We start from the raw sequence: 25,365 nt of genomic DNA on the forward strand, positions 1-25,365 counted from the left end.
GAATTGAGGGACTTACTTTCTCAGGGTCCGGTCCTTCATCAGAACCCAGAGAATCTGCAGTTAACCGCGTGGATCTTGAGCGGCAGATCCTAAGAGCTAGAGGCTTATCAGAGGGAGTAATTTCTATCCTACTAGCAAGTAGAAAACCAGTGACTTCAACGATATATCTTAAGATCTGGAAAAAATTCTGCAGCTTTTGTGGAGATACAACAATCGATGTTGATTGCCCTAACATACCTAAAATTCTTGATTTCTTACAGCAGGGATTCAAAAAAGGGCTTAAACCAAGTACCTTAAGGGTCCAGATATCATCCCTCAGCGTGTTTTATGATGCTTCCCTTGCTGCCCATCCTTGGATCGCTCGGTTTTCTAAGGCAGTTATGAGATTAAGACCCCTAATCAGGAAAATTGTCCCTCCTTGGGACCTTAACTTAGTCCTTAATGAATTATGTAAGGAGCCCTTTGATAAGATAAAGAAAAGATAAAGAAAGATATAAGCATTACCAATCTTTCCCTTAAAACAGTTTTCTTGGTAGCCATCACATCAGCCAAAAGGTTGGGGGAACTTCAGGCCCTGTCCATTCAGAACCCTTATCTACAAGTATTTGATGATAGGCTGCTTTTAAAGCTTGACCCAGGTTTCCTTCCCAAAGTTGCTTCAGTTGCAAATATAAACCAAGAAGTTGTACTTCCATCTTTTTGCCAGTTTCCTAGGAACCAGAAAGAGTCTTTCTTCCATAACCTAGACGTCAGGGAAACGGTACTTAAATACTTGGATATGACTAGGGCCTGGAGGCAAGATAGTAATCTCTTCATCCTTTACGGGGGTCCTAATAAAGGGAAGAAAGCGTCAAAGTCCACCATAGCCAGATGGATTCGATCCGCTATTAGCGTAGCCTATCAGGCGCAGGGAAAGAATCCCCCAGAGGGCCTTAAAGCTCACTCGTCTAGGGCTATGTCCGCATCTTGGGCAGAGAAAGGGGGGGCCTCAGTAGATCAAATCTGCAGAGCAGCATCTTGGTCTAATATTAGCACCTTTTCAAAACACTACAAATTAGATGTAGTCTCTTCTCAATTAGCTTTTGGCAGGAAGGTGCTTCAAGCGGTAGTCCCACCCTAAAAACAGGAAGTTTCCTTTGGTACTTCTCCATGGTGCTGTCAGGTGGTGACCTGGAAAACGGTAATTAGTCTTACCGATAATTGTATTTCCAGGAATCCATCCTGACAGCACGGATAGTTCCCTCCCTGATATAATTATGTGATATACTTATGTGAAGTAACATTTGTATAAAACTTGTTATGTTCAAAATAAATTTTTTGTTTGCATCCATGTAGATGTGTTACTTTGGAAGATCACTGAAGGGTGGAGTGGGGAGGGTCCTTTTAAACTCTTGTGGTTTCCTCTCCCACTATGGATAAGAAGGACGTCCTCCATGGTGCTGTCAGGATGGATTCCTGGAAATACAATTATCGGTAAGACTAATTACCGTTTTTATGCAGATTTTTCACCTCCAAGCTGTATAAACTTGAATGCTTATTGGATGAAGCAGATCAGGTGATGTGTATTTGTGTAATGAGAAAGGATGAGGCCTGAGGAGATTACACCATTTATCAAGGTGTGCAGAATTATTAGGCAGCTTGTTTTCCTCAAAAAATTGGTAAAAAAAAGAGATTTCACTGACTCTAATTGTTACAAGTCTTACAGAGGGATGCAGCACTCTTGAAATAGCTAAGATGCGATAACAGAATAGTCAAAAGGTTTGTTGTGAATGGTTAGCAGGATCATAAAAAAAAAAAGTTTTGAGAAAAAATGGACATTAACTGCCAAAGATTTGAGAAGAATAAAAAATGAAGCAACCAGGAACCCATCATCCTCCTGTGCCATCTTATTCCAGATCTGCAGCCTCCCTGGAGTGCACAGAAATACAAGGTGTTCAGATACATGGCCAAGGTAAGGAAGGCTGAAACCGACCCCACTGAACAAGACACAGAAGTTGACTGGGCCAAGAAATATCTGAAGACAGATTTTTCAAGTGTTTTATGGACTGATAAGATGAGTGATTCTTGATGCTACAGATGGATGGGCCAGTGGCTGAACAAGTAATGGGCACAGACCTCCACTTGGACTCAGACGCCAGCAAGGTGGAGGTGGGATACTGTTATATGCTGGATGAGCTGAACATTTTCAGGTTGACGATGGATTCAAAATCAATTCCCAAACCTACCCCAGTTTTAGAAGATACTTTCTACAAGCAGTGGTACAGGGAAAGTCTGCATTTAGAAAAAAAATAAAATAAAAAGCTTTTTATGCAGGGCAATGCTCCATGGCATGCATCGAAGCACTCCACCGCTTGGCTGCCAGTAAAGGCTTTAAAGATTAAAGAATAATTATATGGTTCCCTTCCTCCCCTGACATAAACCCTGAGGAGAACCGGTGGGCCCTTCTTAAATGGGAGATTTACAGTGAAAGAAGATGGCACACCTCTCTGAACAGTGACTGGGAGGCTGTCATTGATGCTTCACATAAAGTTGATCAACAACAGATTAAGAAACTGACAGACTCTATGGATGGAAGGCTTATGTCTGTTATTGAAAAGAAGGGCGGCTATATTGGTTACATCACTGATATATTGTTTATGTCAGAAATGTATTTTTGTACATTTTGAGTTTGGTGGTTATTCTGACTAAGGCTACTTTCACACTAGCGTTTTTGGCAGCACGTCGCAATGCGTCGTTTAGGAGACTTACATTACTGACGCATTGCGACGCAGTGCCACACGTCGCAACCGTCGTGCGACGGTTGCGTCATGTTTTGGCGCACCGCCGACACAAAAAAAAGTTACATGTAACTTTTTTTGTGCGTCGGGACCGCCATTTTCGACCGCGCATGCGTGGCCGAAACTCCGCCCCCTCCTCCCCGGACCTTGCAATGGGGCAGCGGAAGCGTCTTAAGACTGCATCCGCTGCCCACGTTGGGCATTTTCTTCACAGTATGCGTTGGTACGTCAGGCCGACGCAGCGCGACAGCCCCGTACCGACGCTAGTGTGAAAGCAGCCTAACAGATGAAAATAAACATTTGAAATGGGAACATTTTCATTTACTTACACAATAACTCTGCACGCTAATAGTTGGCCAACAAGTCTGCACACAGATATTCTTCTAAGAAAGTCAACAGCTCACTTTTCCTTTATTAAAAATTCAGGTTTATTAACCTTTTGGATTGGCCGACAGCTCTGTAGTTGATGAATAATAAAATGAATCATCAAAAATGCAAATTGCCAAATAATAGTGCACACAGTGTAGTTGTATTAGCGAGGCACATATATTGCTTCTCTTAATGGAAAATATATTTAAATGTATTCCATAATATAAGTATTGTATTCAAATTCTGTTCTAACAATATAATGATATCTTAATAAAAAAAAGTTTTTTTATTTGCAGAAGTGCTAGAGAATAAAGCCAAGTTTTATGTGCGTATAGGAAAAGTACAAGGAATTCCAAATCCACATACTGAGCAGCAGCTCTCTGGGGACTATCCGATAACTACAGTCACGTATTCTGTATGTTATGAAGTCATTGAGGATCAGCCCAGCAGTGACCTGACACAGAACCAGGTAAGCTCCTAAATCGGAGTATTGAAGTTACTATGCGAAACCCCAGCTTGCACTTACGGTGGTCATACTGCCTCATGCACTAGAGCAGCGGTCCCCAACCTTTGTTATCTTGAGGGCTATATTAAGCTCTGAGAGATGGTCTCCATCCTCATCCAGTGCCTGTGCTGCCAGAAAAAAAGACATGTGAATAGCAACATAGATTATGATGGACACTTGTTGTATCCGTGAAGAAAAAAATTGATGCAACATGGACGTGTGAATGAGGCCTTAATATGTCTCAAAGGATCTCACTAGATATTGCGCTTACTGTAAAATTAACTAAAACCTGATTGGCTAATGTCATACATATGAAAAAGCCTTGACATTTAACAGAAGTATCATAATTCTTCACACAGATTGTAGGCAAACAGAATAGCTGATTAGACACTTTTACATGCACGTCAATAAATGCACTGAAAATTGCAACAGATTGACAAAAGGTATAAAAAAGGCAGGGCCGGCGTTAGGGGCAGGCAGACCAGGCAGCTGCCTGGGGCCGCCGCTCCAGGGGCCCCCAGCTAGCGTCAAGTCATGCAGCCGCTATGGGGCCCCTGTGAGGTAGGGGGGCCCGCCTGCTGCCAGCGCTGACTCCCCCGCCGCATTGAACTATACCGGCGTCTGCTGGTACAGTTCAAAGCAATGATGGAGGAGAGAGCATCACCTGACGCTCCCTCTCCCATCATTCCCCGCTCTGCCTCTGACACAGTGGGTGCGTGTCATCATGCACTCACTGTGTGTCAGGCAGTGCGGCGGCAGCCGCCGACACAGGAGCAGGGAGCAGCGCGGGCTCGGGGAGAGGTAAGGAGCTTGTGTTTATTTTTGTTGTTTTTTTTTTACTGGACTGTGCAGCCATTCTCGGGAGGAGAGAGGGGGGATGTGGGCTGTGCTGTGCTACTGTATGGGCTGTGCTGTATACTCCTGTGGGCTGTGCTGTATACTACTGAGGGCAGTGCTGTATACTCCTGTGGGCTGTGCTGTATACTCCTGTGGGCTGTGCTGTATACTGCTGTGGGCTGTGCTGTATACTGCTGTGGGCTGTGCTGTATACTACTGTGGGCAGTGCTGTATACTCCTGTGGGCTGTGCTGTGTACTACTGTATGGGCAGTGCTGTATACTCCTGTGGGCTGTGCTGTATACTCCTGTGGGCAGTGCTGTATACTGCTGTGGGCTGTGCTGTATACTACTGTGGGCAGTGCTGTATACTCTTGTGGGCAGTGCTGTATACTCCTGTGGGCAGTGCTGTATACTCCTGTGGGCTGTGCTGTGTACTACTGTGTGGGCAGTGCTGTATACTCCTGTGGGCTGTGCTGTACACTCCTGTGGGCTGTGCTGTACACTCCTGTGGGCTGTGCTGTATACTACTGTATGGGCAGTGCTGTATATTTCTGTGGGCAGTGCTGTATATTTCTGTGGGCTGTGCTGTATACTCCTGTGGGCTGTGCTGTATACTCCTGTGGGCTGTGCTGTATACTCCTGTGGGCAATGCTGTATACTCCTGTGGGCAGTGCTGTATACTCCTGTGGGCAGTGCTGTATACTACTGTGGGCAGTGCAGTATACTCCTGTGGGCAGTGCAGTATACTCCTGTGGGCAGTGCTGTATACTCCTGTGGGCAGTGCTGTATACTCCTGTGGGCAGTGCTGTATACTACTGTGGGCAGTGCTGTATACTACTGTGTGGGCTGTGCTGTATACTACTGTATGGGCAGTGCTGTATATTTCTGTGGGCAGTGCTGTATATTTCTGTGGGCTGTGCTGTATACTCCTGTGGGCTGTGCTGTATACTCCTGTGGGCTGTGCTGTATACTCCTGTGGGCAATGCTGTATACTCCTGTGGGCAGTGCTGTATACTCCTGTGGGCAGTGCTGTATACTACTGTGGGCAGTGCAGTATACTCCTGTGGGCAGTGCAGTATACTCCTGTGGGCAGTGCTGTATACTCCTGTGGGCAGTGCTGTATACTCCTGTGGGCAGTGCTGTATACTACTGTGGGCAGTGCTGTATACTACTGTGTGGGCTGTGCTGTATACTACTGTGTGGGCTGTTCTATAAACTACTGTGTGGGCTGTGCTATATACTACTGTGTGGGCTGTGCTATATACTAAGTGGCTGTGCTATATACTACTATATGGGCTGTGCTATATACTACTATGTGGGCTGTGCTATATACTATGGGGGTATATTATATTCTATGGGGGAGGCTGTGTTTATATACTATGTGGCTGTGTTATATATTTGGGGCGTACATTATACATTATATTCTATGGAGGAGGCTGTTATATACTATGGGGGGCTGCATTATATTCTGTGGGGGGCTTTATTAGATTTTATGAGGGATGATTGCATCATACCCTTTGATGGGGCTACATTATATTCTATGGGGAGGTGGGCTGTATTATATCTTGTTCGGGGCTACATTATATTCTATGGGGGGCTGTATTATATTTATATTCCTTGATGGGTGATTGCATCATACTCTAGGAGGGGCTACATTATACTATATGGGGGGCTGCATTATATTCTATGGGGAGGTTACATTATACTCTGTGGGGGGGTTACATTATACTCTGGGGTGGCTGCATTATACTCTGTGGGGTGGCTACATTATACTCTGTGGGGTGGTGGCTGCATTATACTATATGTGGGCTGAATTATACTGTATCGAGGACTATGGAGAATACATTATACTATATGAAGAACTATGGGGTGCATTATACTATGGAATGTGAATTGTACTACATGGATGACTATGGCGGTGCATTATACTATATGGAGCACTGTGAGTGTATTATGCTATATGGAGGACTGAGGAGTATATTTTAATATATATGGAGGACTATGAGGAGTGTATTATGCTATATGGAGGACTGAGGAGTATATTTTAATATATATGGAGGACTATGAGGAGTGTATTATACTAAATGGAGGACTATGGGGTGTGCACTTTACAATATGGAGGACTGTGGTGCACATTATAATATATGGAGGACTATTGGGTGTATTATACTAAACAAGCAAAATGCTGCATATTCATTGGGTGATTGGATTGTTTATGCTGGAATAAAAATCCTTGTTCTCAGCAGCACTTCGCTGGTGTAAACTGTAGATGTGCTGCTGATAACATGATACTGTATTGGGATCTGTTAGTGATCGTTCTGTCCCCTTCATTCTTTCTCAGACGGTGGAAAGAGGCCGGGAAACAAGCGTCCAACGACTTCACTATTGTCGATCACACTCGTTTAGCGGCCTGAGATCAACGCATGTAAATACAACCGAAATGCTTCTGTATGATGTGCAATATGTTAGCATTTGGGGCCCCATTTTAAACTTTGCCTAGGGCCCCACTTTGCCTAAAACTGGCCCTGAAAAAAGGTTATAATGTAGCAAAGACGGGAAGCGCACTTTTGGTATTGCTTAAGACGAGAGCAAAGACACAATGGGGTACATATTATGTGCACTGTATATTCAATGTATAGTAATAGAAGGACGTTTTAGTGCACATAAACCCTGGACCTAGTGAAAAAAATGACCCTCGGTAAGTATCGTATCAAAGACCGTAAAAAAGGGAGAACCGAGATTGTGGTCACTGGTATGAATAAAAATATTATTTAATGAACAGATATACAGTGCTGATGCAACAAAGTGCTGGAAAGAAGGCGCATATCAAAAAAATCCATATTGTATAAAGTGCATAAAAACAGTATATAATGTTGCTGCAAACAAAAACCGAATATATCCCCTTAGTGACCCGGCCTAATTTTTAAAGTCTGTCCAATGTCACTTTATGTAGTAATAACTCTGGAACACTTCGACATATCACAGTGATTTTGAGATTGTTTTATTCGTGGCACATTATACTTTATGATATTGGTAAATTTAGGTTGATATGTTTTGAGTTTATAAAAAATATCAGAAAATTGACAAAAAAATGTAAAATAATTAGCAATTTTCAAACTTTGAATGATTATCCCTTTTATCCAGATGGTCATATCACAGCAAAACATTAATAAATAACATTTCCCTCATGTCTGCTTTACATCAGCACCATTTGTAAAATGTTGTTTTATTTTGTTAGCATTTTAGGAGGTTTAAATTTATTTTTTTTTAGGGACCTATCCAGGTTGGAAGTGACTTTGAGGGTCCTATATATTGGCAAACCCCCAAAAGTGAAACCATTTTAAAAACAACATATCATGACATACTGAAAAATGAATACTGACAGGTAGTTTATTAATCATTCAGGTACTTTTCAGGAATTAATACAAAGTGACATGACAGGAATTAAAATGTGTATTTTTACCACCTAAATGCTGTTAACTTCTGAAAAGGCAGCTATAGCCATCAGACTCTAAGGCCGCTATTTGGCCGTGGACTGCCATGGCAAACATCAGGACCACACAATCATGATCTCAGGGTGCCAATGGGGATAAAGAGGGAGAAGCCACACTTTTAACCATTTATATGATATAGTGACTATCGACAGCAGCATCTAAGGGGTTAAACAGATATGGACGGTGCAAACACTGATGATGGCTGATACAGCAAGTTCTGAGCTATAGTGTACAGCCGACAGCTGCTGGATTGTCACCTGTATGGGGAGGCTATTCTCTTATATCTCAGGTCAGTTAAAAGACGTATTGTCGGTCATTAAGGGGTTACGCAAACCACATGTGATACAAAGGATTTGTGATTATATGCAAGAATGACACAAATTGTGTTAAATCACACAAATCCTAAAAGCTATTGAACTGCAAAAAATGCTTATTGCTTATTATGTCTGTGCTGGTATTACTTGCATATAGTTGATTATATTAGTATTATTTAGTCTATGTGAAAATTCATGTTTATATAACTTACTGGGTTTGTTCATTTTATTTTTAGTCTAATATGTGCAACCGGCTGCAGCAGATGACCACCGAAGGGCAAGTACAACGTAACCCACTGAACCTTCACACCGGTAACTTATTCTGTGTTGACAGTGTGAAAAACGGCAATGTGCGTGGGTGAACAGTGCTATATTTATAGATGATTTTACTGAAGTGAAAAAATGATGCACTCTACATACAGTATAGACCAAAAGTTTGGACACACCTTCTCATTTAAAGATTTTTCTGTATTTTCATGACTATGAAAATTGTACATTCACACTGAAGGCATCAAAACTATGAATTAGCACATGTGGAATTATATACTTAACAAAAAAGTGTGAAACAACTGAAATTATGTCTTATATTCTAGGTTCTTCAAAGTAGCCACCTTTTGCTTTGATGACTGCTTTGCACACTCTTGGTATTCTCTTGATTGTTTTCACTTTACAGGTGTGCCCTGTCAGGTTTAATAAGTGGGATTTCTTGCCTTATAAATGGGGTTGGGACCATCAGTTGTGTTGAGCAGAAGTCTGGTGGATACACAGCTGATAGTCCTACTGAATAGACTGTAAGAATTTGTATTATGGCAAGAAAAAAGCAGCTAAGTAAAGAAAAGCGAGTGGCCATCATTACTTTAAGAAATGAAGGTCAGTCAGTCCAAAAAAAATGGGAAAACTTTGAAAGTGTCCCCAAGTGCAGTGGCAAAAACCGTCAAGCGCTACTGATATGGAAATTTGGTTTGGATAAATCTATCCCTGTGTGTGCTGTGGCCGTTCCCAATAAGACTGAGTATTTTGAGTGCTCATCAAGAATGGACTGTACACCATTGTGACAGAAAAGCATTCCATCAATACTGATACTTTATTGTACATACATAGTTTTATAATTGCATATAGAAAGGAGTGGTTAGGGGTGGTTAGTTAATTACCATATTGTCTAGCTATTATTTCATTGGCTGACTGAGTACATAATGTATTTAACTGAGTACATAACATATTCTGACTAGAGTCTACCTAGCAACAAGCTGATTTAGCACTCTTGGACGTAGTTGTCACCCTTATCATGCTATTTCAGCAAGACTTAGCGATATTCTAGACATTACTTCAGGACATCTGGCCTAAGTTCCTGTTTTTGCCTGGAAAACCCCATACAATCTGTCTGGTTTAGCTCATGTGGTTAAATTGAGCAATTGATCATAAAGTAGCTGAGTGTGTTATATATATATATATATATATATATATATATATATATATATATATATATATATATATATATATATATATATATATATATATATATATATATATAATAATTTGTCTTTATGTAGGTATATATGATTTAAAGGAGTATACATACAAGTGAGATCTACATGATATATATATTTCCATCACACTGCAAAGAAACTGGCTCACATGAGGACCGCCCCAGGAAAGGAAGACCAAGAGTCACCTCTGCTTCTGAGGATAAGTTTATCCGAGTCACCAGCCTCAGAAATCGCAGGTTAACAGCAGCTCAGATTAGAGACCAGGTCAATGCCACACAGAGTTCTAGGAGCAGACACATCTCTACAACAGCTGTTAAGAGGAGACTTTGTGCAGCAGGCCTTCATGGTAAAATAGCTGCTAGGAAACCACTGCTAAGGACAGGCAACAAGCAGAAGAAACTTGTTTGGGCTAAAGAACACAAGGAATGGACATTAGACCAGTGGAAATCTGTTCTTTGGTCTGATGAGTCCAAATTTGAGATCTTTGGTTCCAACCACCGTGTCTTTGTGCGACGCAGAAAAGGTGAACGGATGGACTGTACATGCCTAGATCCCACCCTGAAGCATGGAGGAGGAGGAGGTGTGATGGTGTGGGGGTGCTTTGCTGGTGACACTGTTGGGGATTTATTCAAAACTGAAGGCATACTGAACCAGCATGGCTACCATAGCATCTTGCAGCGGCATGCTATTCCATCCGGTTTGCGTTTAGTTGGACCATCATTTATTTTTCAACAGGACAAAGACCCCAAACACACCTTCAGGCTGTGTAAGAGCTATTTGACCAAGAAGGAGAGTGATGGGGTGCTACCCCAGAGGACCTTGCCTCCACAGTCACCAGACCTGAACCCAATCGAGATGGTTTGGGGTGAGCTGGACCGCAGAGTGAAGGCAAAAGGGCCAACAAGTGCTAAGCATCTCTGGGAACTCCTTCAAGATTGTTGGAAGACCATTCCCGGTGACTACCTCTTGAAGCTCATCAAGAGAATGCCAAGAGTGTGCAAAGCAGTCATCAAAGCAAAAGGTGGCTACTTTGAAGAACCTAGAATATAAGACATATTTTCAGTTGTTTCACACTTTTTTGTTAAGTATATAATTCCACATGTGTTAATTCATAGTTTTGATGCCTTCAGTGTGAATGCACAATTTTCATAGTCATGAAAATACAGAAAAATCTTTAACCCCTTTCTGACCTCGGACGGGATAGTACGTCCGAGGTCAGATCCCCTGCTTTGATGCAGGGCTCCGTGGTGAGCCCGCATCAAAGCCGGGACATGTCAGCTGTTTTGAACAGCTGACATGTGCCCGCAATAGCGGCGGGTGAAATCGCGATTCACCCGCCGCTATTAACTACTAGTTAAATGCCGCTGTCAAACGCAGACAGCGGCATTTAACCGGCGCTTCCGGCTGGGCGGCCGGAAATGAGCGCATCGCCGACCCCCGTCACATCATCGGAGGTCGGCGATTCTTCAGAATAGTAACCATAGAGGTCCTTGAGACCTCTATGGTTACAGATCACCGGCAGCTGTGAGCGCCACCCTGTGGTCGGCACTCACAGCACACCTGCATTTCTGCTACATAGCAGCGAACATCAGATCGCTGCTATGTAGCAGAGGCGATCGTGTTGTGCCTGCTTCTAGCCTCCCATGGAGGCTATTGAAGCATGGCAAAAGTAAAAAAAAAAAAAGTAAAAAAAATGTTAACAAAATAAAAAAAAATATAAAAGTTTAAATCACCCCCGTCGCCCCATTCAAAATAAATCAATAAAAAAATAATCAAACCTACACATATTTGGTATCGCCGCGTTCAGAATCGCCCGATCTATCAATAAAAAAAGCATTAACCTGATCGCTAAACAGCGTAGCGAGAAAAAAAATTCGAAACGCCAGAATTACGGGTTTTTTTGGTCGCCGCGACATTGCATTAAAATGCAATAACGGGCGACCAAAAGAACGTATCTGCACCGAAATGGTATCATTAAAAACGCCGGCTCGGCATGCAAAAAATAAGCCCTCAACCGACCCCAGATCATGAAAAATGGAGACGCTACGGGTATCGGAAAATGGTGCAAATTTTTTTTTTTTTTTAGCAAAGTTTGGAATTTTATTTTACCACTTAGATAAAAAATAACCTAGTCATGTTAAGTGTCTATGAACTCGTACTGACCTGGAGAATCATAATGGCAGGTCAGTTTTAGCATTTAGTGAACCTAGCAAAAAAGCCAAACAAAAAACAAGTGTGGGACTGCACTTTTTTTGCAATTTCACCGCACTTGGAATTTTTTTCCCGTTTTCTAGTACACGACATGGTAAAACCAATGATTTCGTTCAAAAGTACAACTCGTCCCGCAAAAAATAAGCCCTCACATGGCCAAATTGACGGAAAAATAAAAAAGTTATGGCTCTGGGAAGGAGGGGAGCGAAAAACTAACACGGAAAAATGGAAAATCCCAAGGTCATGAAGGTGTGTACAAACTCTTGGTCTGTACTGTGTGTAATGTGACAAAAAACTTCAGGCAATATTATTTATTGTAAATGTAAATATGCAATTTGCCTATAATTTGTCTGTTTCTTACTCCTATAATTTGTTTTTGCATTTCTTATACTTAGAACTCATCTGCCTGTTTCTATTTCTTAATCTGTATTATAGGAAACCTATGACCAAGTTATCCAAGTGTAAACTAAAACCACCTCCTTCACCTTTAACCAGTCTATAACCGCAGCCCATATAAAAGCCCCAAACTCCCCCTGTATGTCCCCAAAAATATCTACTATATAATTCTCTAAGGGTCACTTCCGTCTTTCTGTCCTTCTGTTTGTCTGTCTGTCTGTCACGGATATTCATTGGTCGCGGCCTCTGTCTGTCATGGAAATCCAAGTCGCTGATTGGTCGCGGCAAAACAGCCACGACCAATCAGCGACGGGCACAGTCCGGCGGCAAAATGGCCGCTCCTTCCTCCCCGCAGTCAGTGCCCGCTCCATAATCCCTTCCAGTCAGTGCTCACACAGGGTTAATGGCAGCGCCTCTGGATCAGTGACAGCTTTGTTAGGTATGTCCTGATGAAGGGGGCGTCTGAACTCTGAAACGCGTTGAATAAGCCACGTTGAACCCTTACTATTCCTGGAATTATTCTGGCAGCAGCGCAATGATAATCCTCTTCTCCTTCTAAAGGTACCTTCACACTAAGTGACTTTACAACGATAACGATAGCGATCCGTGACGTTGCAGCGTCCTGGCTAGCGATATCGTTGTGTTTGACACGCAGCAGCGATCAGGATCCCGCTGTGAGATCGCTGGTCGTTGCTGAAAGTCCAGAACTTTATTTCGTCACTGGATCTCCCGCTGACATCGCTGGATCGGTGTGTGTGACACCGATCCAGCGATGTCTTCACTGGTAACCAGGGTAAACATCGGGTTACTAAGCGCAGGGCCGCGCTTAGTAACCCGATGTTTACCCTGGTTACCATTGTAAAAGTAAAAAAAAAACCACATACTCACATTCCGGTGCCCGGCGTCCGCTTCCCTGCACTCCTCCTGCATCCTGTGTAAGTGCCGGCCGTAAAGCAGAGCGGTGACGTCACCGCTCTGCTCTGTGGGAGATGCCGGAGATGTTCGGCGCTGACACAGGATGCAGGAGGAGTGCAGGGAAGCGGACGCCGGGCACCGGAATGTGAGTATGTGGGGTTTTTTTTACATTTACACGGGTAACCAGGGTAAACATCGGGTTACTAAGCGCGGCCCTGCGCTTAGTAACCCGATGTTTACCCTGGTTACCAGGGGACTTCGGCATCGTTGGTCGCTGGGCAGCCGTCTGTGTGACAGCTCCCCAGCGACCACACAGCGACTAAACAGCGACGCTGCAGCGATCGGCATCGTTGTCTGTATCGCTGCAGTGTCGCTTAGTGTGAAGGTACCTTTAGATATTTAAATGAGGACAAGCACCACCGAAAGGGAAAAGAGCTTTGCAGTGATTGTGCTTCATCAAGGCAGATGTTGATATTGAGTATCTCTGAATTAGTGAGATTAACCTTGAAATTACTCAAGACTGTAGGTTTCAAAATCTTTCAGTATAGAGCATAAGATTGTTCTCAGATTTGTGATGTATATTAGGAGTTTGTCCGCATTCAATGCAAGTTTGTGAGTTATGACAGGCGACGATGCCCTGTATGCTAGAATTATCCCTCAAAGCTATAGCTAGCTGCTTCATTACTATAACGTAGGGTAAAGGGGAACATCACTGTCTAGTCCCGTTACATACACCGAACTCATCTGAGAAAATTTCATTGCAATAAACATTAGCTGAGGGGTCCAGATACAATGCCATCATTTTATTAAGTATATTGGGGCCCAGGTTAATCTGTTTTAGGGCACGTCGCAGAAATGACCAACTGACCCAGTCAAATGCCTTTTCAACATCTACTGATAAAATGCAAAATTAAAATTTTTTTTGTTTGACATGTGACATAACAAAATTTAAACAATGCTTCTTATCTCTTGCTTCCTTATGAGGGACAAATCCCACCTGATTGTTATGTACAAGGTGAGGCAATTATGGCATCAATATAATAATATATGATCTTGGAAAATAGTTTCACATCTATGTTCATTAAGGAAATTAGTCAATAACTCGAACACAAGGTCATGTCTTTTCCAAGTTTCAGTATAAATATGAGCTTAAAGGGTTTGCTTAGGGAATGGGTTTGAGGTTGAGACTGAGTTGAATACTTTGGTTATGAAAGGCGTTAACTGAGGAGCGAGTAGTTAATAATAATCTTTATTTTTATATAGCGCTAACATATTCCGCAGCGCTTTACAGTTTGCACACATTATCATCGCTGTCCCCGATGGGGCTCACAATCTAAATTCCCTATCAGCATGTCTTTGGAATGTGGGAGGAAACCCACGCAAACACGGAGGGATCATACAAACTCCTTGCAGATGTTGTCCAAGGTGGGGTTAGAACCCAGGACTCCAGCGCTGCAAGGCTGCTGTGCTATCCACGGAGCCGAGTAGTTCATAAAAATTTAGCAGAATACCCATCTGGATCAGGGTTCTTGTTTAGTGAGGACATCCTGATGACTTATACTACTTCTTCATCACTACTAATTCTTCATTGAAGGGTTGTTCTAGATTGTCATGTGTATCATGGTATAGAGAGGATAGAGCAGTTTTATGTATATATTGGTCTATTTTTGTCTTGAGACGTGTTGGTGACGTATGCGTGTACTGGCATTTAGTGTTCAATATAGAGATTTATAATAATCCTTGAATGTTTCAGCAATTTGTCGGGATTCATTAACCTCCTCCCCTGCAGAAGTTTGAATAGATGGAATATAAGGATACGGAATATGGAATTTTGGATGAATTCTCCTAGTTAACGGGCCTCCACATTTATCCACAAATTAAAAAAAATTGCTGTACTCTGACTCTGTGTTTAGAATAGCTCTGATCTAAGAGGTTTTTTAAAGTCATCTCTGTGCTTATTTAGGTTGGTAAGGGGTTGGATTTTGTTCATGACATTGCTCCAGAGCAGGGGTGGGCAATTAATTTTTCCAAGGGGCCACATTGAAAGACCCTGACTGTTGTGGAGGTCTGATCTAATATGCTGAAATTAATTCTACTCAATATTAATATCAATATATTATAATTATATTATTGATAATTATATCACTTAATATTGAGCAGAATTAAGTATGCTGACATCCCCCTATATATTGTTTGAACCAGAGTACAGCCCCTTCTGTATATCGTATGAGTCCCCCCACAGCCCCTTACATACTGTAAGTGCCCACACACAGCCTTCCCATATACAGCATGAGCCCCACACAGCCTCCCCCCAAATGCGGCATGAGCCCCACACTGGTTCCTCCATATGCGGTATGAGCCACACAAAACCTCCCCATATGCGGCATGAGCCCCACAAAACCTCCCCCATATGCAACATGAGCCCCACAAAACCTCCCCCATATGCAACATGAGCCCCACACAGTCTCGCCAATATGTGGCACGAGCCCCACACAGCCTCTTCCATATGCGGCATGAGCCCCACAAAGCCTCCCTCCCCCATATGCGGCATGAGCCCCACACAACCTCCCCCATATGCGGCATAATCCCTCACAAAAAGTCCCCCATATGCGCCATGAGCCCCACAAAACCTCCCCCATGTGCAGAATGAACCCCCATAGCCTCCCCATGTGCAGCAGGACACCCCCATAGCCTCTACATGTGCAGCAGGACACCCCCATAGCCTCTACATGTGCAGCAGGACACCCCCATAGCCTCTACATGTGCAGCAGGACACCCCCATAGCCCCCATGTGCAGCAGGACACCCCCATAGCCTCCCCATGTCCTCCCAAGCATCCCATACACATGAAAAAAAGAACACCGCATACTCGCCTTGGTCCCGTTCCCTGGTTATCTGCTTCTGCTCCTATCTCCGGTGCACTGACTCTCTGCAGTACACAGCTAACGCAATGAAATTACATAATCTCGTCAGCTGTTTCACACGTTGATTGGTGTAGCCTCCCCATGTGCAATAGGTTACCCCATAGCCTCCCCATGTGCAGCAGGACACCCCCATAGCCTCCCTATGTGCAACAAGACACCCCCATAGCCTCCCCATATGCAGCAAGACACCCCCATAGCCTCCCCATGTGCAGCAGGACACCACCATAGCCTCCCCATGTGCAGCAGGAAACCTCCATAGCCTCCCCATATGCAGCATGACACACCCACAGCCTCCCCATGTGCTGCAGGACACCCCCATAGCCTCCCCATATGCAGCATGACACACCCACAGCCTCCCCATGTGCTGCAGGACACCCCCATAGCCTCCCCATGTGCAGCACGACACCCCCTTAGCCTCCCCATGTGCAGCACGACACCCCCTTAGCCTCCCCATGTGCAGCATGACACCCCCATAGCCTCCCCATGTGCAGCATGACACCCCCATAGCCTCCCCACGAGCAGCACGACACCCCCATAGCCTCCCCATGTGCAGCATGACACCCCCATAGCCTCCCCATGTGCAGCACGACTCCCCCATAGCCTCCCCACGTGCTGCAGGACACCCCCAAAGCCTCCACATGTGCAGCACTCGTCAAGTATCCAATGCCTTTGGCTGTGAAACAACCCCATATCATTAGGCTTCCTCCACTGAACTTGACATTTGCTTTAATTTCTCAATCTGTTAGCCCCTTTTTCCCTTGTTTCTTTCAGACCCATTTGCACATATCAGAGCCTAGTCTATTGACTTTAGTGTCATTGCTCCGAATTATCCGTTTCAAATTTTTAAATGTCCACTTTTTGAACTAGTTTGCAAACTTGAATCGACGCTTCTTATGACAATATTGAAGTTGAGGCTTCTTCACCTTTTTTAGGGCCACCTACCCAGACTTATGTAATGTGCATCGCACAGTGCTTGTATCGACGTCTGTGATCTCACAATTACGAAGCATATTAGCCGCTTCCACTGCCGTGTTTGTCGCGCCAGAACTGATAGACCTTGAGATAAGCCGACTTGTTGACTCTGATATTTTCCCTGGACGTCCACCTTTGGCTTCTGAATGAATGGACAGACTTCATTTCACATTCTTCCAACTGTTATGGCACTCACCTGATGCAGTTTGGCAATTTTCTTGACCAAGAGAACGCTATCAATCAGCTGGATGATGCTGTTTCTATTTTCTTGGGAAATCTTCTTCATGGCTTCTCCTTGATTTGAACCAATTACCTTTCACTTTGGAATCAACCTAATAACACACTGAGCTATTATGGAATGTGAAACCGATTGTGTATTTTGTAGAATTCAGGAGGAAAAATATTTTTCCATCACCAGGAGCAAAACAGTAACAATGCAGTGGCATGACAAGAATCTGCATGACTAATTATATGCTAAATAGTTGGAAGTCAAATTTATGTATGAGATATACAAGATGATTGTCTATAAAATGATGGTAGTCTTGAGATCAAAGCAGTAGTGGATGGTGAGATATGGAGCCTGAAAGTCAAGTTCAAAACATTCTTATCCTTTTGCTCTTCACTGTATGGTGCACCTTGCAGCGGTAAAGACTAAATTACAGTGGGAATTGTCACAGTTTAATTGATCAGATACAAGCAGATGATCTGCGTCTTTCTCATTGTGGTTCTTACAGTCAACAGTGGTTTCCATTGGGGACAGGAGGTGCGAGTGGATTTGTCTGCCAGTCCGTGATGGTATTTCCAGGCAAATCTAGGTCCTCTTGGAATGACTGTAATGCTTTTGGACCTCTCAGGTGGAAGGTTCCCCTTTGGTTGCAATTGGAAAGCGAAACCACAGGTGTGAGAGATGTTCCTTACTCGAATAGCCCTTTAGGACCGGACGCAGAGCCCTATGTTTTGCTAAGGTTGTTCTGGAAAGGTTTGCCAGGAAGTGTAATTAAGCACCATTAGGCTGTGTGCGCACGTTGCGGATTTGCTTGCGGAAATTTCTGCACAGTTTCTGCATCTCTTGGCAGAAAACGCAGCGGAAATTCTGCACGTTTATTATGCATTTTGTACTACATTACTCTCCTGGTTTTTGACGTGGCTTGTTTGACTACGCTGTTGCCACCTGGTAGTGGCATCGCTGCAGGTCTGCTCTGGTAAGTGTTGCAGTCTTCCCTCCACTCTACTGCCATCTAGTGGAGCATACATCTACCTGCATAGCTGCGGTGTGACATTATATCTGACCACTGACAGTTTTGTTTTTTCTTTGCTCTGCTCCTTATGGATCCGCTGCACACCCTGGCTGGTCAGATGTCAAATCTAACCGAAATGATGCAGGATTTGTCAGTGGAACATAGGGCTCTTGCTTCCTCTCATAACCAACCCCAGTGGGAGCTTACTAGAACTGTAAAATCTTTTCAGGGTTCTGTGACAAAATCAGCTGTTAAGCAATCTAACCCCATTGATATTTCCTTACACTCCCCTGAACCTACGGTCAGGCTCCCTGATACTTTCTCCAGAGAGAAGGAGAGGTTTCTTACATTCTGAGAGGGTTGTAATCTTTTTTTTTTTTTTTTCCCCTTAGACCCAGATCCTCAGGAGAAGAGTCAACGGTGGGGATAATAATTTCATTGCTCCCTGAGGGTCCTCTAACCTAGGCTTTTTCTTTACCTGCTAATGCCCCTGAACAAACATCTGTAGAGAAGTTCTTTGAGGCTTTAGGGCTGATTTATGACGAACCAGACCGAGTCAGGGTGACAGAGGACGTGATCATGGGTCTCTCCCAGAGTAAACTCACTGCTGAATGGTATTGTTCTGAGTTTAGACAGAGGTCCACTGAGGTGTCTTGGGATGACTCTGCTTTGAAATGCCAGTTCAGGAGAGGACTTTTGGATCATCTCAAGGATGCTCTGGCCCTCCATCCATCACCAAATTCCCTGGAGGAGGCCACGACCCAGGCCATTCGCATGGACCGGAGATTACAGAAAGAGGAATTATTCAGCAAGAGTTTCCTGTATTGCCTGCTAAGTGTGAGGTGATGCTATTTACGGAGACCATAGAGGTTGGTACCACTAACTTCAAGGAGGAGAGGAAGGGATGACAGGATGGGAAATTGTTTTTATTTTGGAGATCCAGGACATTGTAAGAAGGACTGCCCCTCTTGTCCATCGATTAACAAGCTTCCGAGTCTGGGTTATTGTCGAGGAGGTCACCCAGACTCTCAGGTACCATTTTCATCTTTTCAAAAAGTTTTGTTAGAGGTGGAACTGTGTTGTGGAGGTAGTTACGCATCTACTTCAGCTTTTGTGGACTGTGGATCTTCCATGAACTTCATTGACTCTATTCTAGTGTCCAAGTTAAAGTTAGGGACAGTTAGGCTAGGGACTCCCATCCATATCATTGCCATTGATAAGACACCGTTTTTGTTTCTGAGGAGTTCCTCCTCAAGAGGTGGGTTCCTTGCACCAGGAGCAAATTTCATCTTGTTATAAATAATCTTCCTGCGGGACTGGTGTTGGGGTTCCCCTGGTTATAGAGGCGTAATCCTGTTATAGACTGGGGATCTCGTGATATTGTTAAATGGAGTCCTAATTGTTCCAATGGTTGTCTTTCTGCTGTTTTTGTGTCTGCCATTAATCTGGAGGGTATTCCAGAGTTGTACATGAAATCCCCTTTAAAACTTAGCTTATAATAATATAAGAATATAACCCTGACCCAAAACAAACCTTGGTTAAATAACCAATATTAAAATACCACCATTAGGTAACCTGTTGAGGTGCTACAATAAAGCCTACTACTCACCACTGCCTTGCTGTGGAGGTTGGCACCCTAAGAGTCGATTGTTTGGCGCCCCCACTCTACGTAGGCTCTCCCTGACTTCCCTAATAAATCCCTATCACTGTAGGTGGGAAAACAAAATAGTGGAGAAAAGTGGTGAAATAAAAGTGGAACCAAGCAACCCCAACAAAAATTAACAAGCACCTCCACTTATGATATAAATAATAATGATAATGCAGCACATCGCTTGATAGCGAACTCCGTCACAACAACCATTTGGGTCCAACAATAACCATGTAAGTCACCTATTTGTCCCAGCTTGTAATAATAGCGTACATAGACACAATAGAGACCGGAATAACGGACCAAAAAAAACGGTGAAAAAAAAAATTAATTATACAAAAGACAGAAGGTCACTTAGCGTGTGCTGGCGTCACCCCGACGCGTTTCCCCGTTTGCACGGTTCATCAGGAGGAAATATATGGTGACCGATGTTGCCTCATGCCATGGAGATGAATAGCATAAGCCGGCGGTGGTAATCAGCGGGTATAAATAACTAACCTCAAATCCGCGCGCCTGAATAGGCCCCGCCCCCATCAAAATACAGCGGGATAACATCCGGGTCATGACAGCGTTACATATCCAGATTTAATATCAAAAATAGATACCGAAGGCATTAATAGCATTCTCAAGGGATTATTATATTAGAGATACATATGAAGTACAGATTTTCAAGATGTACGGGCTGATGATAACCTACCCGACATTACAGCTTCCGGGTCCTAATGAAAATGCGGCATATGCAGCTACCACTCATCTGGCTTCTGCGCACTGATCACTCCCCTATGACCTGGAACGCACAGATAACATCTGCGCTCCAGGGGGGGAATTACGTAGTGATAAAGGGGAGGAGTCGGAAAGGAAGGGAGTATCCCATTGCCGATGGAACGATAACTTAAACATTCTTATGTTGTACAAGATGAACAAAGCCGCCTATAAATAGAGGACATACAGAAATAATCCCTCACAACTACTGATGTAGTGAAGTATAAGAGTAAATGATATTATTAATAGGCAAGATACACATGGCAATAGCCAAAAAATGAACTGGTAATGCAAATGTATTAGCTGTAACTATATCAAACGGATAAATGGGATGATCAAATGCCCAAAAACAAATTGGGTGACCATAAATACTAGTATGTAGAAACATATAAATAATTAATTAATTCCCCACAATCGGAAGCATGCATACGCATGACAAGATAGGCGATTCATACGGAAAATATACCAACTTCAATTACAGTTTTGTGCGTGACAAGCAGTCAAAAGAGGTTAGAAATAATAATCAAATAAAGCAGGTAAATGACACAGACTCGTTTAACCCCTTAGGAGACATTGATTGCATCCTATATATCCACTCAGTCTCCCTCCTCAGTAAAATTTTATCCAAATCACCTCCCCTAATCTGAGGCTTCACCAGCTCAATCATATTAAAAGAGATTTGATGAATGTTACCACCATGGAAGTCATTCATATGGCGAGCCACTGGGGTATCACGTTTATGCCTGATATCCCCCAGGTGCTCGCCAACCCTGACTCTAAGTTCCCTCCGAGTCTTCCCTATGTAGTCTAGGGGACATATACAGGTAGCTTTGTAAATTACACCAGTAGACTTGCAGTTACCGAAGTCCCTCAGGGAAAAAATCTTACCATTCGAAGCACTCCGGAAAACCTTCCCTTGAGACATGACCTCACACTTTGTACAGTTACCACACCTAAAGAAACCTAAAGGTTTTCTGTCTAGCCATGTCCCCGGTTTCGGTGGTCTCTGGTATAGGCTGTGCACCAGGCGATCCCCTATTGATCTCCCCTTTCTATACGTTACACTCGGTTTCAGTGGTAGATATTTCTTTAAGGCTGGATCCGCCAGTAGGATCCCCCAGTGTTTTTTGAGAACCTGGTAGACCCTCTCTGACTGCCCATCAAAAGTTCCAATGAGCCTAACTGTCTCCTCCTTCAGTCGACCGTCAGAATCTTTAGGTCTCAACAGGGACTGCCTTTCCATCCTCAAGGTCTCATTAAATGGGCCATCCAATACCTCACGGGGATAATCTCTTGCCCTGAACCGTTGGTATAAATCTTTTGCCTGCTTCTTATATGTTACCTCATCAGTGCAGTTTCTTCTGATTCGCATGAATTGCCCCTTCGGTATCCCCCTCTTGAGGGGAACCGGATGGTGGCTAGTCCATCTCAACAAACTGTTTGTGGACGTCGGTTTTCGGTAAGTGCAGGTGCTGATGCTACCATCTAGTTCCTTTGAAATAGTCAAATCAAGGAAATTAATACTCCTGTCATGGTGTTCATGGGTAAAATGGAGACCAATGTTGTTCACATTTATTGTCTCCACAAATCTCTGGAGTTCAACCTCTGGGCCAGACCACAGTACAAGGATATCATCTATGTATCTGGCCCAGAGGCTGATGTAGGGGCTCCACCACAGTTCTCCCTCTCCGAAGACGATGGTTTCCTCCCACCAGCCCAGGAAGATATTAGCATACGAGGGGGCACAAGGGCTCCCCATCGCAGTACCCCTGAGCTGGTGGAAGTACTTACCATCGAAGAGGAAGTAATTTCGGGTAAGACAGAATTGGAGGAGTTCCTCTATGAATAAATTATGCTCGCGGCATTCAATCGCTCTCGTTTGAAGATAATGAGTTATAGCCTCCATCCCAAAAGCATGGGGGATGCTGCTATAGAGAGCCTCCACATCTATTGATACAAGCAGAGTACCAGATTCCACCGTGATACCTTCAAGTTGACTCAATAGGTGTGATGTGTCACGGACATAGGACGGTAATGACGTAACAAAGGGTCTTAAGATCTTATCTAAATAGATACCACTATTCTGTGTAACTGAATCGATACCGGATACAATAGGGCGCCCTTTTAGTGGGGACAACCCCTTATGCACCTTCGGTAAGGCATAAAAAGTGGGCTTAACTGGGTTATTTGGTGTCAAGAATTTCCATTCATTTAGGGATATTAAATTACCTTCTTTAGCTCTATCCAGAATATCAATTAATTCATGGCTATAACTTATGGTAGGGTCATGATCCAGGACCTCATAGGTATCTACATCATTTAATAACTGATGACACATTTTCAAATAAATAGATTGATCCATAAGCACCAGGTTACCACCCTTGTCAGACGCCTTAATAACAACGTCTCTGTTCTTTTCCAAATTCTCCAGAGCTTTGCTCTCTTCCTCCGAAAGATTTGAACACCCATGTTGGTTGATGCGTGGTATTTTACATAAATCATTTTCAACAAGTTGGATAAAGATGTCTACACTTGTAGTGTCATTCAAGGGTGGCATCCTGGTGCTTTTATTTTTGAGGTCTGTAAATGGACCCTTCCCTCTTTCCTGTTCATTCTCTCTCAGTAGGTCAGTTAGTGTCCGTACACCCTCCATATCCTCCTCTGATAGTCCTAATTTCTTGCATTGTTCAGAGTCATATTTCTGGAAAAACAGTTTCCATTTCAAGTTTCTACCAAATAAGTTAATATCCTTTACCCATTGGAAACAATTGAATGCCCCAGTTGGTACAAAATTTAAGCCCTTTTGTAGGACAGAATACTCATCCCTAGACAGAATATAAGAGGATAGATTTATAATCTGTCCCTGACTCACAGATGTCTTTTCCGTAGGTCGTACCCTGCTGTCAGCAGGCCTCGATCCAAAAAAGATTGTGAGGATGAGGATGATGGTAGCCCAGTCATATTTAAATCGGACTGGCTCCCTCTTCCAGTGCCCCTCTGTCTGTGATGATTTTTTGATGCCCGCCATTTACCTTTCGTATACCTCCCTCTCCCACGAAAGCCTGGAAAACCCTCTGTGCGTTCCGTATCCGAGGTGTCAATATCTGATGACGATACCTCAATGTTCACCCTTGGCTGATAGTCGTATGCCCGGTTTTCTTTGAATTCAGTAAAGTCCCACAAAAACTGATTATGCTTACGGTCTTTAAGATTTATTTGAAATTTCTCTACAGATGTTTGTAGTGTATTTTCACGTTTTATAAATTCCGGGTCTGATTTAAATTTTTGTACCTTCTCAATAAGATTATTGAGTTTCTTTGTGGAGTCCTCGAAGAGCCTCTGTTCCTCTTTTAATAGAAGTTGCATAAAGCGGATAGAGGACTCGACGGATTCTTTTGTCCACGCTGTCAGCAGTAGGGGATTAGCTGTACGAGGAGAGGGCTGTATATTAATACGTAGTCCCTTCGGGACGATCTGGTTTTTTATGTAATTTTCCAAACCTTTTACCTCCCACCACGATTTTATATTCTCCTTGTATCCCCAATATAATTCTTTAAAGAGTGTTTTTAATGAGGGGTTCTCCGGGCTTTCGGAGGGTAAAGTATTGGTGGAAAAAACCTGATTGGCGTCCTGTACCCACAAATCAGTGTTGATTGGTACCGAAAGAAAACTCGCCATATCCTTAGAACTATATCAAAAAAAATCAGTTACAATTGTGTTGGGGATTAATATAGACCAGTGTTGTACATGAAATCCCCTTTAAAACTTAGCTTATAATAATATAAGAATATAACCCTGACCCAAAACAAACCTTGGTTAAATAACCAATATTAAAATACCACCATTAGGTAACCTGTTGAGGTGCTACAATAAAGCCTACTACTCACCACTGCCTTGCTGTGGAGGTTGGCACCCTAAGAGTCGATTGTTTGGCGCCCCCACTCTACGTAGGCTCTCCCTGACTTCCCTAATAAATCCCTATCACTGTAGGTGGGAAAACAAAATAGTGGAGAAAAGTGGTGAAATAAAAGTGGAACCAAGCAACCCCAACAAAAATTAACAAGCACCTCCACTTATGATATAAATAATAATGATAATGCAGCACATCGCTTGATAGCGAACTCCGTCACAACAACCATTTGGGTCCAACAATAACCATGTAAGTCACCTATTTGTCCCAGCTTGTAATAATAGCGTACATAGACACAATAGAGACCGGAATAACGGACCAAAAAAAACGGTGAAAAAAAAAAATTAATTATACAAAAGACAGAAGGTCACTTAGCGTGTGCTGGCGTCACCCCGACGCGTTTCCCCGTTTGCACGGTTCATCAGGAGGAAATATATGGTGACCGATGTTGCCTCATGCCATGGAGATGAATAGCATAAGCCGGCGGTGGTAATCAGCGGGTATAAATAACTAACCTCAAATCCGCGCGCCTGAATAGGCCCCGCCCCCATCAAAATACAGCGGGATAACATCCGGGTCATGACAGCGTTACATATCCAGATTTAA

At 43.3% G+C, this 25,365-nt stretch overlaps 1 protein-coding gene across 5 annotated transcripts in view; it reads left to right on the forward strand.

Moving 5' to 3' along the window:
• The window catches only part of LRRC43 (leucine rich repeat containing 43), a 107,834-nt gene that overhangs the window by 23,297 nt on the left and 59,172 nt on the right, over positions 1–25,365 (forward strand). For all 5 annotated transcript variants that reach the window (XM_077293134.1, XM_077293137.1, XM_077293136.1 and 2 more), the window contains 2 exons: positions 3,443–3,615; positions 8,534–8,609. In XM_077293134.1, coding sequence (XP_077149249.1) covers positions 3,443–3,615; positions 8,534–8,609 — 249 coding nt within the window. The remainder of the gene's footprint in view (positions 1–3,442; positions 3,616–8,533; positions 8,610–25,365) is intronic.

The sequence above is a fragment of the Ranitomeya variabilis genome, chromosome 1 (genome assembly GCF_051348905.1).
Source record: "Ranitomeya variabilis isolate aRanVar5 chromosome 1, aRanVar5.hap1, whole genome shotgun sequence".
Lineage (NCBI taxonomy): Eukaryota > Metazoa > Chordata > Amphibia > Anura > Dendrobatidae > Ranitomeya > Ranitomeya variabilis.